The following is a 15,505-nucleotide window of genomic DNA, read 5'->3' as shown; positions in this document are numbered from 1 at the left end:
ATATCTAATCTTGCACAATAGTGAATTTAGAAGCTTTGGAAATCGAAAAAAATATTTTAAATCCACTACGGTAACATTGCAAGGTAATGATGTACGAGTACATCTTTATTTACATTGTATTACCGTTAATAATAAAAATAATAATAATTTATTTAATTTCCGACCCAGGGAGAAATTTAAAATAATTTTAAAAAAAGGCTATATTCTGTCTCGTGATTCGGAAGTCACGTTAAGCCATTGGTCCCGGTCTATTGAGTTGGTCATCATGCCCCTCATAGATTTGTAAACCAGTCCTAGACTGTGTAACAAATTTTTTCCATATTTTTTTCGTGTACATTTAAACATCCTGGATACGGTAGTAAGTAGTCAGTACGCCATTTTTGGGACACCTGTATTATATTTTTGACTAAACAATTTGTTTTATCTATATTGACAGAAAAGGTAACCTACTTATTAACATTTCCATTTATAGTTCCATTTATTGTAAAAATAAACATTTAAAAATATTGACTAACAAAAAAATTAAACCACACTATATAGGCAATCCCATCCGCTTTGAACATTTTTAAATCGGAAAAGGATAAAACTTTTTAGTTTTGCACGTTTTAAGTGTTTTACAAAAATTGTAGCGTTTCTCACAAAAAAATCTGCAAATGCGTTTAAACGCAAGATTAAGGGATTAATAAAAAAACAAAGATATGTAATGCAAATTCCTTTATTTAACCTCTTATAACAATTATATAACTTTTTTTGTCTTTTATATGCATCTACATATATATTTTATTCAAAACTAATAGATACTGGAAATAAGTCTTCAAATTCTTACCCTATTATTGCCAGCATAATTATTTGGTACACGTGAGAATCTTAGTCTTATTATTTTTCACGTGAGCAAGTGGCATACATTCAAACTTTACAGTACTAGTAACAATAAATATGAAAAACTAAGTCAGTCTGAGTCGCTGCTGCTACTGCTGCTGGATGACGATGAACTGCTTGAACTGTGGTGAAAACCAGATGCCAGGGCGTAAGTTCCCAAACCGACGCCGGCACCAACCCCCGCTGCAGGTAATCCGTACTTCATCGCTTTCTTCATTTTGGACTTTTTCATTTTCTTTCCCTTATGTGGATACATTGCTCCGCCTGCGTAGGGATATGAGGGCGCATACGAAGGATAACCTGGATGAGTAGTCGGATATCCCGAATATCTGACACCTGCGGCTTGGGGGTATCCCGGTTGAACAGGATATGGTTTGTGGTGCTGGTGGTGGTGGGAATGGGTTGGATTTGTCACTCCTGGCATTGGCATTGAAGGGTGGTGAGAAGAAACTCCCATACCTGGATTATGAGACATGGTGTTTGGTAAAGGGGGCATTGGCATGCCTGGAGTTGAGGTTGCCGTATTTACCTGAAATGCATTTATTTAAATACTCGACATAATGTCAGTGTGTACAAATATGTTAAGTAGAATTTAAACTCATATTGTAAGAATCATGGCTCCTTCCAGCTATACCTTACCGATCGGGGCAGGTAACCACCCACCCATACAAGACACGACTTTTAGGATAATTTTAGTTTTAAGAGACCTTGTAAACCATTAGAGAATAAACAGCAGTCCTAACTTGTGTCTTTGAATCATCTTTACTAACAGGCATTCTGTAGATCAAATACGTCTACAGAATAACTACTTTGAAAATTATGAATAAAATCAAAATGCTTTTATCTGCAGGATATTGTAAATAAAACAAGTTCCATAATTTATTTTTCTTTTAAGGGTCTATTGTCTCCACCTCTCATTTCCTCGCAAATAATTTTTGCTTAACTATATTCTCGTGACCAATTACAACAGATCATATTTCAATTTTAATTCTGCATTTTAGTTTATTTCTTTAACGTTATTTCAACATGTCCATGTTTTGAATTTGTGTATGTAGTTTAAACTCAGGAACAAGCTGCGCCACTAAAATGCTATCAACAACTACCACATACTAATGTATACATATATTTAAAACAAGCACTTACAACAATGTAAACATACTTGTCCAAAAAAAAACACACACAAAAATGATCTCATTTGGACGGTTAACATAGACGCAACATCACAATTTATTTTAATATCTGCTCGAGTTAAAACGTATAGCCGAAGAAGCATTAAGAATTATATGTATAGAGATTATTCATGTTTAACTTCTTAAATACGTTCTCGTTAACGTTTCAAAGATTTCAATTATAAAATATATCAATTATTCAACATGAAAAACAGATCTAACAAATATTTAAAGCTGCTTGAAGTACGAGTGTACTCGTGGAAGAAGAACCAACTCAACAAATGAAAAAATTAACACCCCGACCGTCCCTTCGTTCGGATAAAAAAAATTAGACAGTTTAAATTACTTTTGATATTCTTTCAAGATTTGGGCTGGATCTTTACCAACACGTAGATTCTTTTACAACAAAAAAAAATACGTACAATATCAATGTAGGCACTAAAAATTATTTTCAAAGGCACTATTAGCTCTTCAGAAAAATCCCTAATCACTAAAGAACGTTCCAAAAAATGTGTGGTCAAATGCCCTGGTGATTGCTTTTGTTTCAGTTAGAGCATGGCTGCTGAAGAAGCGTGATATGAATCTTTTGTTTGCAGAAAATGGTTTAGATCTAAATAAGTACTGTACGTGACCTTTTACTTTAAATTAATTATTTAATTTACAATAACACAATTATCAAAATGTGGTTATACCGGGTGATCAAGAAGGACTGTTTAAGTTGGCAGTACAATTGAGAAAATTTTTTAATTCGGTTATTTATAACACTGCAACTGGATATGTTTTGTTGGTTTATTTGACAAATATCTGATATAGGTATAGCATTAACAACGACAAGCCACCAACAACCGGAAGTTACTCCTTTTATACGATTTAAAATACGATCCAGTGTTACCAACTTAAACAGTCCTTGATCACCCCGTACAATTGAAGGAAATGTCAAAACGTACCAACACAAGAAAAAAACCATCTATGCTTGTAAAAAAAGCAAGCTTGTTTGACCACACATTTTTTTGAACACTCATATTTACTATTAACGTCTCATAAACCAACACAATACCGAGGTATTCACGAGTTATAATGAGCCTAACATCGTCCCGACGCAACTGTATATGCAGCAGTTCGATTATTATATGCGAAGCGGTCAAATTTAAAAAAAAAAAAATTAAAACAAATATAAATGATCAGCGAAGTTCATGACAATGAATAACTGGTTGCGTTTCAATTTTTGTAAGACCCATTATTACTCGTGAATAACCCTGTATAATAAAAAAAAAATCAGAACTCTGATAAAGAATTTAGATAGAACCTTTCCCTCTCCGTACCAACCCCTTGAGTTTCTTATATATTACACTGTTTTTCTTTTGGTTTTCCTCTTTTGTGAATTGTATTTCACTATTTTTCAAAACTATTTCCTATTTCTATTAACTATCAAAGTGACGTAAATATGAAATAGTTTTGAGAAATAGTGAAATACAATTGACAAAAGAGGAAAACCAAAAGAAAAACACAGTATGTTTCCATCACAAGCGAATGTAGACATACTATACATAAGATTAGAGCACCACTGCTCATAATAAACTATGTAATTACAACTAGTCTACATGTTAGGATTTATTGAAATTAAGAAAATGTGGAAATACAGTCTTCCTTGCCATTATAAATTTTGAAAATTTTGTCTCATGTACTGAAATCCCATGTTTTCTTAATTTATCTGTATCAGTAATATTTTTTGAGAAAAATGTTGCTGCATTCTATCGTATGTTTAGAGAGCGAATTAAATTGTTTTTTTTTAAAGCATTTCTCATAACCTAAACCTAAGACCATCATTTACATAAAACACTAAAATAAGTAGGTACACAAAAGAATAAGAAACAATGTAATGTGTAATTTTTTTAAATAAAAAATATTCCAATTATCTACCTTGCAGACTGCACATTCTTTAAAAAAATGACAATAATTTCTATTAATTGATCCCTAAATCTTGAACAATTCAACCACTAAATTGCTAATTTAGGCCGACTTTCAATACAGAAATCACCTTTCATTTGTTGTGAATTTTAATAACATTATACCTTGTTTACAACATTATCAATAAATTTTTTATAACTTTTATATTGACAAATATATTTATTCTATAGATCTAGATCAATTCTGGATGTCTGAATTAAGTGAAACAATGTTATACAGAGTTATTCTAAATTATTGTAGTCCAAGTTCGCGTAAAAACTGAATGTAAAATTTATGGTTGCCGCTCCATATAAAAATTTTCAAAATAATGTGAATAAGTGAATACACACCGTTCACACATAGGAGTTACACAACTCAGTATTCTGAAGATTCAATCGTTAATTAACGATTTAAATTTAAAAAGAAAGAAATAAAATTCTCACCACCGCACTTTTCACCTAAAAAATGACAATGACAGTGACAAAAATTGACAGTTCACAGTGAGGTGGTAAAAATTTCATAACATGGGCATGGTTTGCTTCGACTACAATCATTTAGAATAACCTGTATATCTTGTTCACGTACCAAAGATCCACCAACACGGCAATTTAACATCGAAAATATCATGCGTTCAAATGAAAACCTGGGCTGAGTAGGCGTTGAAAACAGTTAACCATTAGGAACAGTGTAAAGTTTGAATTTCCAGCCGTTTGACACGAATGATACTCTCGTGTCAAAAATGGATTACTCCCTAGAATTCGAACTTTTAGGGAAATAACGTTTTTCATGTTGTGTGTAACTAGAATTTTCAAAAGTTATTTTGAATGCCTAAGGTTGGTTACTGTGAATTGAGAGATTAAATCCAAATCAATATGCCGCCAGTAACCAAAATTGATTGTGAAACGAAAAATTATCTATCACTTAGCGAGAAATTAGTCATTTACAACTGTTACAATTAATTTGCTGTCTTACATTTTTGGGATATCTTTTGTTTGTCACCAGAAACCACATAGCCACCAACCTAACCAAATTTATGGCAACCTAGTAACGAATATCCCTAAATCCTAGGGAGTAATCCATTTTTGACACGAGAGTATTTGTTTATCTTTAATCGGCACATAATGAACATGTTTGTTTTTAGCAAAGGGTGCCCTTAGACACTTGCTTCGAGAATAGGAATGGTTAGTTATTCTATACTCAATTTCATATAAATGTGCATCTAAGCAAGCCATGAAAATCTGATTTTCTGTTGGTAGTAAAGCTAAAGCTAGTGACTTTGACTTTCAAAGATGCTTGCTCTGCGCGAACCCGATTTGACCAATTTTTCAGTTTTTGTCCATTTTAACCTTGCTGATTTCAAAAGCAATGTTACGTCTTTTTACTGATTGAATTAAAGTAATTCTTATTTGTTTTTGTCTTTGTATTTTTACCAAGTAAAGATTTATTGGACATGACCTTCATAAATGTGACTTTTGTAATGTAACTAAATTAAAGGTGCTTTTACAAATGCACAGCTCACTTGATGAACATTTATATGAAATCAATTATATTTTCAATGTAAAACATTGCAAAGAAAGAAGTTGTGCCAACTTGTGTTGTCTTCAGTTACTATAGAAGGTTATGGCGATATTTATTATGTAATCTAACCAACGTAAGTCAACAGTTGGTGGACCTTTGACAGGTGAACGACGTTAAATTCAATCCACTGCATTTTAAAAATTATTCATCAGTCCGTAGGTAGATAACTGTTTAAAAAATAAAACTCTTGACGGCATGGACGAACACAAAACAAATTAAAACGGGAACCACAAAAGCGCTCCATAAATGCAAATCATCAAACACCACCATTTTTAAAACTGGTTACGCGGCCCGTACTGGCCCTGTCCACCCTAAAAACAAAACAAAAAGTTAATTCTGACCCTTCCACTCTGAACCAGACACAGACCTGAGGCTGTTGTTGTTGTTGTTGTGGGTGCAACACCTGACTCGCAAGATTACTAAGAAACGAACCCACACTACCCAAACCCCCGACAGAACCCTCTCCCCCGTACTGCGGCACGTTAAAATCGCGCTGACCCTGACCCTGGGGCGGACCCCTCTGTTGAAACTGTTGTTGAGGATGAGGGTACTGTCCATATTGCTAAAATTTGCCAACAATTAAAATTGCTCTGGGCACGGCATTACGAACACTCACTGCGTTCTGGGGAGAAAAACCTTGGTTCTGGTTGGGGCTTAAAATACCACTCAATAATTTTTCAGCTGCACCGCTAGAAATTGCCTCGGCGAGTACTGATTGGGCCGATTGAAAAAAGTGGTCGAATCCCGACTGTTGTTCGCTCTGAATTGTTCACAAAAACCGAAGTGAAAGTTTCGTAAGAAAAATGTGTCCAGTAAAAATGTGACAAAACCAACCACCACACAGTGAAAAAATAAAGCGTATGCCCAAACGTAGACAAAAATATTGTTTTAGTAACTAGTATAATACACCACGTTAATAATTAATAATAAGACAAATAAGCCATGCATTTTTTACAATAAGCTTTAGCAACGAAGTTCTTAAGTTAAAATATGTACAAAATTCAATGAAAACTCTTCTCACAGAATGAACAAATGTTCATATAAAGTAGTTACTAATGTCATAAAGCCCATATGTAGCAAATAACAGACAAATTTAAGTTTGTAAAACGAGGCGAAGCCGAGATTTTACTATCAATCGAGTCTGTTTTTTGCGTATCGGCCGAATATCGTTCAGTAGGTACTTTTCATTATACCAATAATACTTAAGATTTAACGATGATTTATTTGTAAGACTGACATTTCTCTTTACTTCAAATTAAATTTACTTGTCATCTGCGCCGTAACCGCAGCAACGGTAGCAAAAAATAACCGCCTTGACCTTTGAAATTTTAATAACGGCCTAGTCTGTTATGGGTGTCGTATCAAAATTTTAAATTCTTGATTTCTTTAAAACTGTTTCAAAGTGTATTTTATTTCATTAAAAAAAAACGATTCAGGTGAATAATACTCATAATAATACTCGACTGTTGACAATAACTTTTTTAAACATTTCTATACAGGCTGTCTCAGCTAAGACTTCCGAACCTAATAATTCGGTTATTGTCTGACGGATTTTTGTGAAATTTAAAATGCAGATATTTTAGATGGTGAAGAATAAAATCCCATTAATGCAATTACCCAAGTCTTAAAAACGTAATTTTTACATCACTTAAGATTTACATAAAAAAATTTATCGTCAATAAAAAATGCTGTAGGGAGAAACTCGTCCTTGAAAGACGTCTGGTTTGCAAGAAAAAAGAAAAAAACTGTGTTAAACGTGGCTGCAGATGCAAAAACGTAGACGCGTATGAAACAAACGGGCAATTTTGTCGAATTTTGGTCACCCCTTTTCGCACAAACGCAGGTGACATAATATTTGACGTTTATCTTCCTAACCTTACAAACACTTACAAAGTTAAAGACAACATTCGGATGTAATTTATTAAACTGGATGCTTTAATTCTTCCATAAAGGACTAAAACACGATCGGGATATTTTAGCAAGGTAATTTGGTTCACGTACGCTTCCCGTGTTTTCAAATAAATTGAGGACTCACTGAACCTTAAATTTTGTAAAGCCTACATTTGGATAGTGTTCCACAAGAAAATGAACTGTGTCATTGAAGTTTTTACGACACTTTCCATACGCAAAAATTGTTTCCTTTTTCAACAATCTTGAAATTTCAGCCAATGTGGTCTATTTTTAGAGTATTTTCAATAAATTTACTCAATTTGACTTTTCTAATAAAGCGCGCCCACTTTTGACAGATTTTAAAGGGTGTACAAAATGTTGCTTGGCAATTTTTCATCAATTGTTTCAAAAGGTAACTGGTCAAATACCTTCAAAATTTAGATTACATTTTTTTTAACTACAAAATCTAATCTTTTCGTTGAATCAGACGAGTGATTTAGTTAATTGTTTGTGTAGACCCCTACTTTTTAATGTTTAATAATCTAATAATAATTGCACCTAATTTTCAATATTCAATTTACAATAACATGTACACATGATTTCAAAAAAATAACACCTAACACAGGGTCATTATAAATGATTGTGCTATGGCGGACAATAAATTTAGGCCGGCCTGTCATTGAGTTGACATCAAAATGTGAAGCTGGCATTATGTTCAACTAACCCCATTTTCGATTTTTGTCATTCTTGTCATCGTGACAGCGATAATCAAAATTAAAATTGGGAAAAGAAGCGTGCACCAGAGAGAAGTGCTACTACAAATCAGTTATGCTAGTGCGTCATGATCTGTAAGTTACGAAAAAGGCGAAGGAAACGCCAAACAGCTTGAAAACCTTCAGTTTGACAAACTGACACATCAGTCATAATGACAATAAATGGTCGCTTGCATTGACTTTTTTGAAATGTCAGAAATTTGCCGGCCTAAATTTATTGTCCGCCATAGTAGTTACTATCGCGGCCAAAATACATTGGTCGTCAATGTGACATAAGTGATATTCAATTGTAAAACAAGCTTTAGGATGGATAATCTTATTTTTTAATGTTGTCAAAATTATTTTAATCTGTCAGTGTTATACGGGTGGGGTAAATCCCAGCTGCGGAGGCAGGGTTAACAAGCAAAAGATCAACATGGTCGCGGTTGAGATAACCCTTCTGAAGCAAGTAAGACGATTCTATTGTATTTATCAAAAACTGAAGGTGCCATTTTTTTGACAAGAATAATTTGAAATTGTCATGTATAGTGACATTAATACTTGATTTACATTTGAAGTGTCAAAAAGTGACGACCAAAGAATTTTGGCCGCAATAGTACCATCGTAGTACGCGTTGGTGACTTAGTTGAATGTGCCGCAAGCTTGATAAATCACTTAGCATAATGAGTATGTATTGATTAAGTTTTAGGTATGTTATAATAGGTATCTTATATGTATAGCGTCATTAACTCATTATAAATGATTGTCCCATCGCAGTAGGCGTTGGTGATGTAGTTGAATGTGCCGCAAGCCTCATAACATGAGTGAGACTAGTATCGCCGATAGGTGGCGCTACTGGCAGTAGTGAAAATCTGTCTACTAGTTTGTCTAACGTTGCGAGGCTGGCGGCACATCCAAAATTTGCTTGGGTTTTGAACGCCAACTACGATGGTACAATCATTTATAATGACCCTGTATTTCCCCATGTAATGTCAATGTTTACACAAAAAAATATTGATCATCAATAATTTTTGAATTGAAATGATTTCATTTACAGTTGCGGAATTAAAATTTCGGGGAGTATTGTCAATGTCATGAGTCATGACATAAAGTCTTATCTTTAGGTTAAAACCTCATTTTTTACTCTTGTCATGTTTTTGTTTTTATGACATTTAAAAATTGTGATTTGTGGCATAATAACGGGTAGGCAACATATCAAAGCGATAATTTAATTACACTAATAAGGCCCGTATTCACCAACGCCAGTTAAAGTTAACTGTAGGTTAAAATGTTTCGTTACCTTAGTTACCTATTGTTACAACAATATTTTCGTATATTTTAACCTACAGTTAACTTTAACTGTAGGTTAAAATGCTTCGTTACTTAAATACCTATTGTTGTAACAATGCTTGTTTCTGTATACCTAGTTGCCTAATTTTTTTTTCAATTTGATTTAAATTGATACTTATTTAAAAAAATAAAAACGACTAATTAAGAATTAAATATTTTAATACAAATTCTAACATATACAACAAATTAGTAGTTCATTAAACGAGTTTGTGTGTAAATTGGGCTTTTTTGGGCATGAGTGGGCTAGTTTAAAAGGCGAGTGAAACTGAATTGAAGGGTAGCATTAGTTCAATAATTTTATTTTGCGTTAACTTTTAAAATTTCTGGAGATAATTTTAGAATCGTGCAAAAGATTTTTTAATTTTGAAATTGTTTTTCGCTGATATCGGTCCATACCGGGTATCAACCACCAAACCTGGCCATATGCACAATTGCACATATTAAAATAATATATGAGTTGCTATGAAACATATTATTGTTTCGTCAAATTTACCCAATAATTGAGCATAATACTGTTCTGTGATCGTTCTTCCCTTTTCCAAATTTCAAAAGTATTTCTACTTTCTACGTTACCTACATCAAAAGATTCCTGATGGCATTGTATGACATTACACAATAATATATTTCGTAGCAACTCATATATTATTTTATCTTACAGGTGAAGTTTTTGAGCTACCTTAGACCATTGTTTTCGGTGACAGAAGTCAAATTTTAATCACAAGTGAGATAAAGTACTCACTAGTGAGTTAATTTGACAGTTGCCATTTAACTTGACATAAATCACTCACAAGTGACTAAATTTGACAGCTGTCATTTTACTTGAATGAAACTGCATTACTTGGATTTTTGCAATAGTTGCACCTGTAAGATAAAACGTCGTATATCACACGTGATCGAAATGCCATTATGAAACTCGTGAGAAGTGTCCCACTCGTGCGCAAGCGCACTCGACGGTCAAAATTCTCACTCTTGTATAATGATGCATTTCTATCACTTATAATATAATATGCTATTAATATGTGTAATGTGCCTATGGCCAGGTTTGGTGGTTGATACTCGGTATAATAAATGTTTCTACCTTTTGAAGTAAGACTACTAACTTTCTTGCATTCAAGTACTTGCCACACACTAGAAGATTTTGTTGGGTGTCTATTTTGAGCCTTGGGCATAACAGGAAGGATTAGATTCTCTACAGTGGGATTTTCAGTAATCGTAGAATTTTCAATTTGTTCAGCTGGTCTAACATTGTTTATTGAAGTTTGTTTCTCTTCACGAAGAAAAATCGACGGCAGGGCGTATTTATGGGGTTTTGTTTTTTGAGTAAAGAAATTGTTGCTAAAATGTTTCTCGCAAATAAAGGCATTATCTGTTTTGAAGGGTGGTGCAACATTTACCTAAAGCTTCTATCCATCCTTTCCTTTGTTCTTCTAATTTTTGAAATTTAAAATGTTTATTTTTTATCGCCGATTTTGTTGTTTACAAAGCATTTATGTTTAATTTTTCCCATATCCAAATAAATAAAATAAAAATTGCGATCTGAAAAACCATATTTCGTATTTTTTCAAAAAGAAAAAGATAACTTACCAAATAAAAAGATAACGAAAAATTATCTCAAGATACTGGTTTGGAGTAATTTATTTTGTAGAACTTATAAAATTTATTGACTAAACCTTGACAGAAATTAGAAAATTCAAAATTACTGATGACATTATTAATTAATATTCAAATCAACCTTCTTTTTAAACGGAAATTCCCGATCGGATTAAGGAGTAAATTCGGTAATTTAGTTTGGCCTAACGCTAGAGCAGCGCTAGTGTTGTCAGTGTCTCCCATGTTTTATACGGGTTTTGAAAGTCTTAATTCTGTTGATGGTCTGTGGTATAATTTAACCTACAGTTAACTTTAACTGACGTTGGTGAATACGGCCGTCAGTGCAATTAACTGAAAACTCAAAATTAAAAAAATGACTGGGTGACTGACAGAAAAGTTTAATTTTTGAATGTCAGTAAAGATGACAGTAAAAGATTTACAGAGATTTTGTTGAAGTGACAAGAAAATACTGCCTGAAACCGAAATTTTAATTCCGCAACTGGACACAGTTTTTATGATCTTTTAAGTACATAAAATCATAACTTTAAATAGCACATTATATCTTGGTGATACATAGTATACTATATTTAAAATCATCTATAAATAATTCTTGTATAACATCACTCAGATTCTGAAAAGTAATCTTGAATAAGTTACAAATTCCAATTAAAATGATTAACCTTGACATCATCCATGAAAAGAGTTTTGGTAATAATTTACCCAATTAAAATACCTACACACAAAACAACGTATCATTGCTAATAGCTTTATAAATTAAAAGGATTAAAGAAATGTCACGAAAGCGTCGCAAAATTAAGAATATTTTTTTTAAACCATTCAAATATAAAAAATACAGTCTGGATAATAACGTGATTCAACTTGAAAAAATACTGTTACTTACCCCTGGTGGCAGCGGCGGGCCATACCCTTGTCCACCAAAACCTTGTGGCGGTGGTCCATACCCTTGGGGCGGCGGTCCATAGCCCTGTGGTCCACCTTGTGGTGGAGGTCCATAACCTTGTGGAGGCGGTCCGTACCCTTGCTGTGGCGGTCCAAAACCTTGAGGCCCAAGCGGACCAGCTGGGGGCCCTTGGGGTGTTCCAGGAGCACTCGCACCTTCCACTTTGGAAGCGTGACGAGCTACATCGCCTCCCTCTGGAGGTGCCGACGGTAACATACCTTCCCAAGATATCAGCGTGACTACAACGTCGCCGTCGATCAACAAATGGGAAATTTTCTCTTTCGGTATGATGTATGGAAATTCACAAAAATGTCCGCCATTTATGGCTATCTGAAAAGAGGTTATAAATCATTGCCTTGATAATACCGTGATGACATCATTTTTCCTCTCATCAAAACAATTATGTGTAACGCTGTGACTTGTCAAGTTAAAACGTGTCACGAGATGAGGCTCACTTTGAAATCGTTAGCGTCAGGTAACACAATTATCTCAAACTGCTGTCCCAGTCCGATTGGAAGTCTTCCTTTTCCATCTTCATTTCCCCAACTTCCATCGCGGTACGAGTTTCTTGCAACATAACCTTGCTTCAATCTAACTGAAAGGTGTAGAGCTGTGTCATCTTTAGGTTTACTGTTTGGGCCCGTTTGAAAGTTGATGTTAAATCTAAAATTCAACTAGTCAACCATAAATTTTCGTTCAGTTTCCAATAAAGCAACCTATCGGCATGCTGTGGGACGGCGCCCTGAATTCTAACCATTTTTCCCTGTTGTACTCCACCTGGTATCTCCCCCGAGTAGGGTATTTGCTACAATTCAGTCTGTTTATTATAACAGGTGCAAATTGACCAGATTTATTACTTACGGGATTGACAATGGGTTTCTCCATGTTTTCTTTCAATTAAACTTCAACCACGTAAATAGTACAACTTTTTTTATTGTGCTGCAGACAAAATGGTCAACGAATAGTTAAGTGAAACTCCCATCCGAATCGTCCGCACATATTTTATTAGCGAGGTCATGCGTTGTGTGTACTTTTCAGTTCCTAAAGGGGCGGGGTTAGCGCAGTGATGAGGTAAAATCTATTTATAACATAATAATTCTTGTAATAAAAAGCGAAAACTGTGATAAATATAACTTATAAGGAATGAAACAACTTCGTAGGTAATCAAAATTTGTAATTCATTACTCCTACAATACAAATGTTGTCGAAAATGCTCTATGTGCATCATGTGCATACATAATGTCAAGAATGTTGCAGCTGCAGGGGCAGTCTCAAGTCGTTCTTTATCTAGGGTCTCGAGACTGCCGGTTTATACCGGGACATTTTTTTAACATTGAACATAGCCCATACTTATTCCCTATATTCAGTTTTAAGAAACGCAGGTCAATGCATGTATGTAATCACGTAACCAAGGTAACGAAAATAAAAACTTGACAGTTTAACAAAATGGTCAAGTTATTTGAAGAACAAATACACATAATGCAGTTATTCTATGCCAATCAGAGCATTAGAAATGTGCGTGACATTTCCAATGCAACACATGATAGACCAATTCCATCAATCGGAACAATTTTTAACATTATTTCAAAATCTCTGGTGTTCGGTATAGTTGGTTGCATAGCAACTTACAATGCATTGATCTGTGTTTTTTAAAATTGAACATAGGGAATAAGTATGGACTATGTTCAAAGTTAAAAAAATGTCCCGGTAGATAACTATACGTAGTGTGGAAACTTTAACTGGAATAAAATTCATAACTTGGGCATAGACGGTTTTTGTAAAAAATCCCGAAACAGGTCGATTTTTGTTTTTCCTTGCCCACAATTTGGCGCATATGGTTTTTGCATATCTGCCCCCGGAAGCCCGCAACCACCCCTAACTCTTTTTTTTCAAATGGAAGGGTATGCCAAGTGACACCCCGTTTGAAAGCCTACTTCGCAAAGAATACTTAACGAACTATTTTTTTCCTGAATATTTTCAAAGCCTACAAATGCAACAAATGTTCAAAATTGACACCATTTGTTCTTGGCCAATTGCAAATCGATAGTAACATGCATCCCTTACGTTTTATAACATTTCCGATGTGATTTGCCTAATTTCATGCCTAAAACCGAACAGTATTGAAGATCTTAGGCAACGTATTGGAGATGAAATTAGGCAAATCACATCGGAAATGTTACAAAACGTAAGGGATACTTACAAGTTACTATCGATTTGCAATTTGCCAAGAAAGAAACGATGCCCATTTTGAGCATTTGTTGCATTAAATACAATTCAACTTATAAAATTGGTTTTTATTTTTTAGCACGTAGGCTTTGAAAATATTCAGGAAAAAAATAGTGCGTTCTATTTCTTGCAAAGTAAGCTTTCAAACGAGGTGTCACTAGTCATACCATTCCATTTGAAAAAAAAAGTTAGGGATGGTTGCTCACTTCCGGGAAGAGATATGCAAAAACCATATGCGCCAAAATGTGAGCAAGGAAAAACAAAAATCGGCCTGTTTCGGGATTTTTTACAAAAACCGCCTATGTCGAAGTTATGAATTTTATTCCAGTTAAAGTTTCCACACTGTATCATGATTAAAGATCGGATTTATAAGTTTTATGCTTACAACAAAAATTAAAAGCAGCAACAAAATCAATTCATTTCTTTACGAATCGTATAAAAACAAACTATTCGACACTATGTTTTTTGCGCTTTTTTTGTTTTTTTCGTAGTTTTACGCTTATATTTTATCTGTATGCTTTTTTTCGACTTACTTTTATGCTTATACAGAGTGTCCCAGAACTGGCGGTTCATATTTAAAGGAGGTGAAAAACGTTCAAAAAAATATTCAGGGTACAATAGTTTCTTAGTTATGAATTTTTCAAATTGGGTAATAGTGTTCGAGCAATTTTCACCAGAAAACTAAGTTCTTTCCTTCACTTATTAAGTAACGTGTAATGTGCATGAATAATAAAAATTACTAAATTACTAATAGAATTATGTTGCTAAGCAATTTAAAGTGTTCGTTGAATTTACCACCAGAAATGAACAGCGATCTTCTGATTGGTCAACTTAATTTTTTTTTTTTTTTTTAAATTAACGATTGAATCCAGAAATATTGAGTTGTTTTGCACCCAATTTAACTGCCTTGTGTGAACGGTGTGTACTCACTTATTCACATCATTTTGATGTTTTTTTATGTGGAGCGGCAACCATAAATTTTACATTCAGTTTTCACGCCCACTTCGACTACAATCATTTAAAGTTCACTCAAGTTGCAAAAAACCACTTTGCATTTGCAACAGAACTTTTAGGGCATTAGTCATTTGAAATTACTTGAAAACTATAGCTATATGGAAAATACTCAATCCAAAGTATGATTTTCTGGTCCCTTTGTGCCTTTA

At 33.9% G+C, this 15,505-nt stretch overlaps 1 protein-coding gene and 1 long non-coding RNA gene across 3 annotated transcripts; both read right to left on the bottom strand.

Moving 5' to 3' along the window:
- Positions 1–699: 699 nt before the first annotated feature.
- On the bottom strand, positions 700–13,156 carry LOC138124833 (galectin-4-like). Of its 2 annotated transcripts, XM_069040013.1 has the most exons (7): positions 12,978–13,156; positions 12,833–12,921; positions 12,572–12,779; positions 12,057–12,446; positions 6,190–6,333; positions 5,941–6,135; positions 1,987–5,884 (listed from the first exon to the last, which is right to left on the bottom strand). In XM_069040013.1, the coding sequence occupies exons 1-7, from the start codon at positions 12,999–13,001 to the stop codon at positions 5,846–5,848; spliced, it is 1,089 nt and encodes a 362-aa protein (XP_068896114.1). In that variant the 5' UTR covers positions 13,002–13,156; the 3' UTR covers positions 1,987–5,845. The 2 variants fall into 2 exon arrangements, with proteins under 2 accessions (XP_068896113.1, XP_068896114.1); XM_069040012.1 differs by lacking the exons at positions 1,987–5,884; positions 5,941–6,135; positions 6,190–6,333 and adding an exon at positions 700–1,408 and having other exon boundaries at positions 12,978–13,155.
- On the bottom strand, positions 9,707–12,050 carry LOC138124834 (uncharacterized). The gene is made up of 2 exons (XR_011157289.1): positions 11,150–12,050; positions 9,707–11,101 (listed from the first exon to the last, which is right to left on the bottom strand). It is a non-coding gene; the product is annotated as an uncharacterized lncRNA (long non-coding RNA).
- Positions 13,157–15,505: the final 2,349 nt, after the last annotated feature.

Source organism: Tenebrio molitor, chromosome 2 (genome assembly GCF_963966145.1).
Source record: "Tenebrio molitor chromosome 2, icTenMoli1.1, whole genome shotgun sequence".
Lineage (NCBI taxonomy): Eukaryota > Metazoa > Arthropoda > Insecta > Coleoptera > Tenebrionidae > Tenebrio > Tenebrio molitor.
The sequence above is the reverse complement of the archived record's forward strand: the minus strand, read 5'-3'. Positions and strand labels throughout refer to the sequence as shown.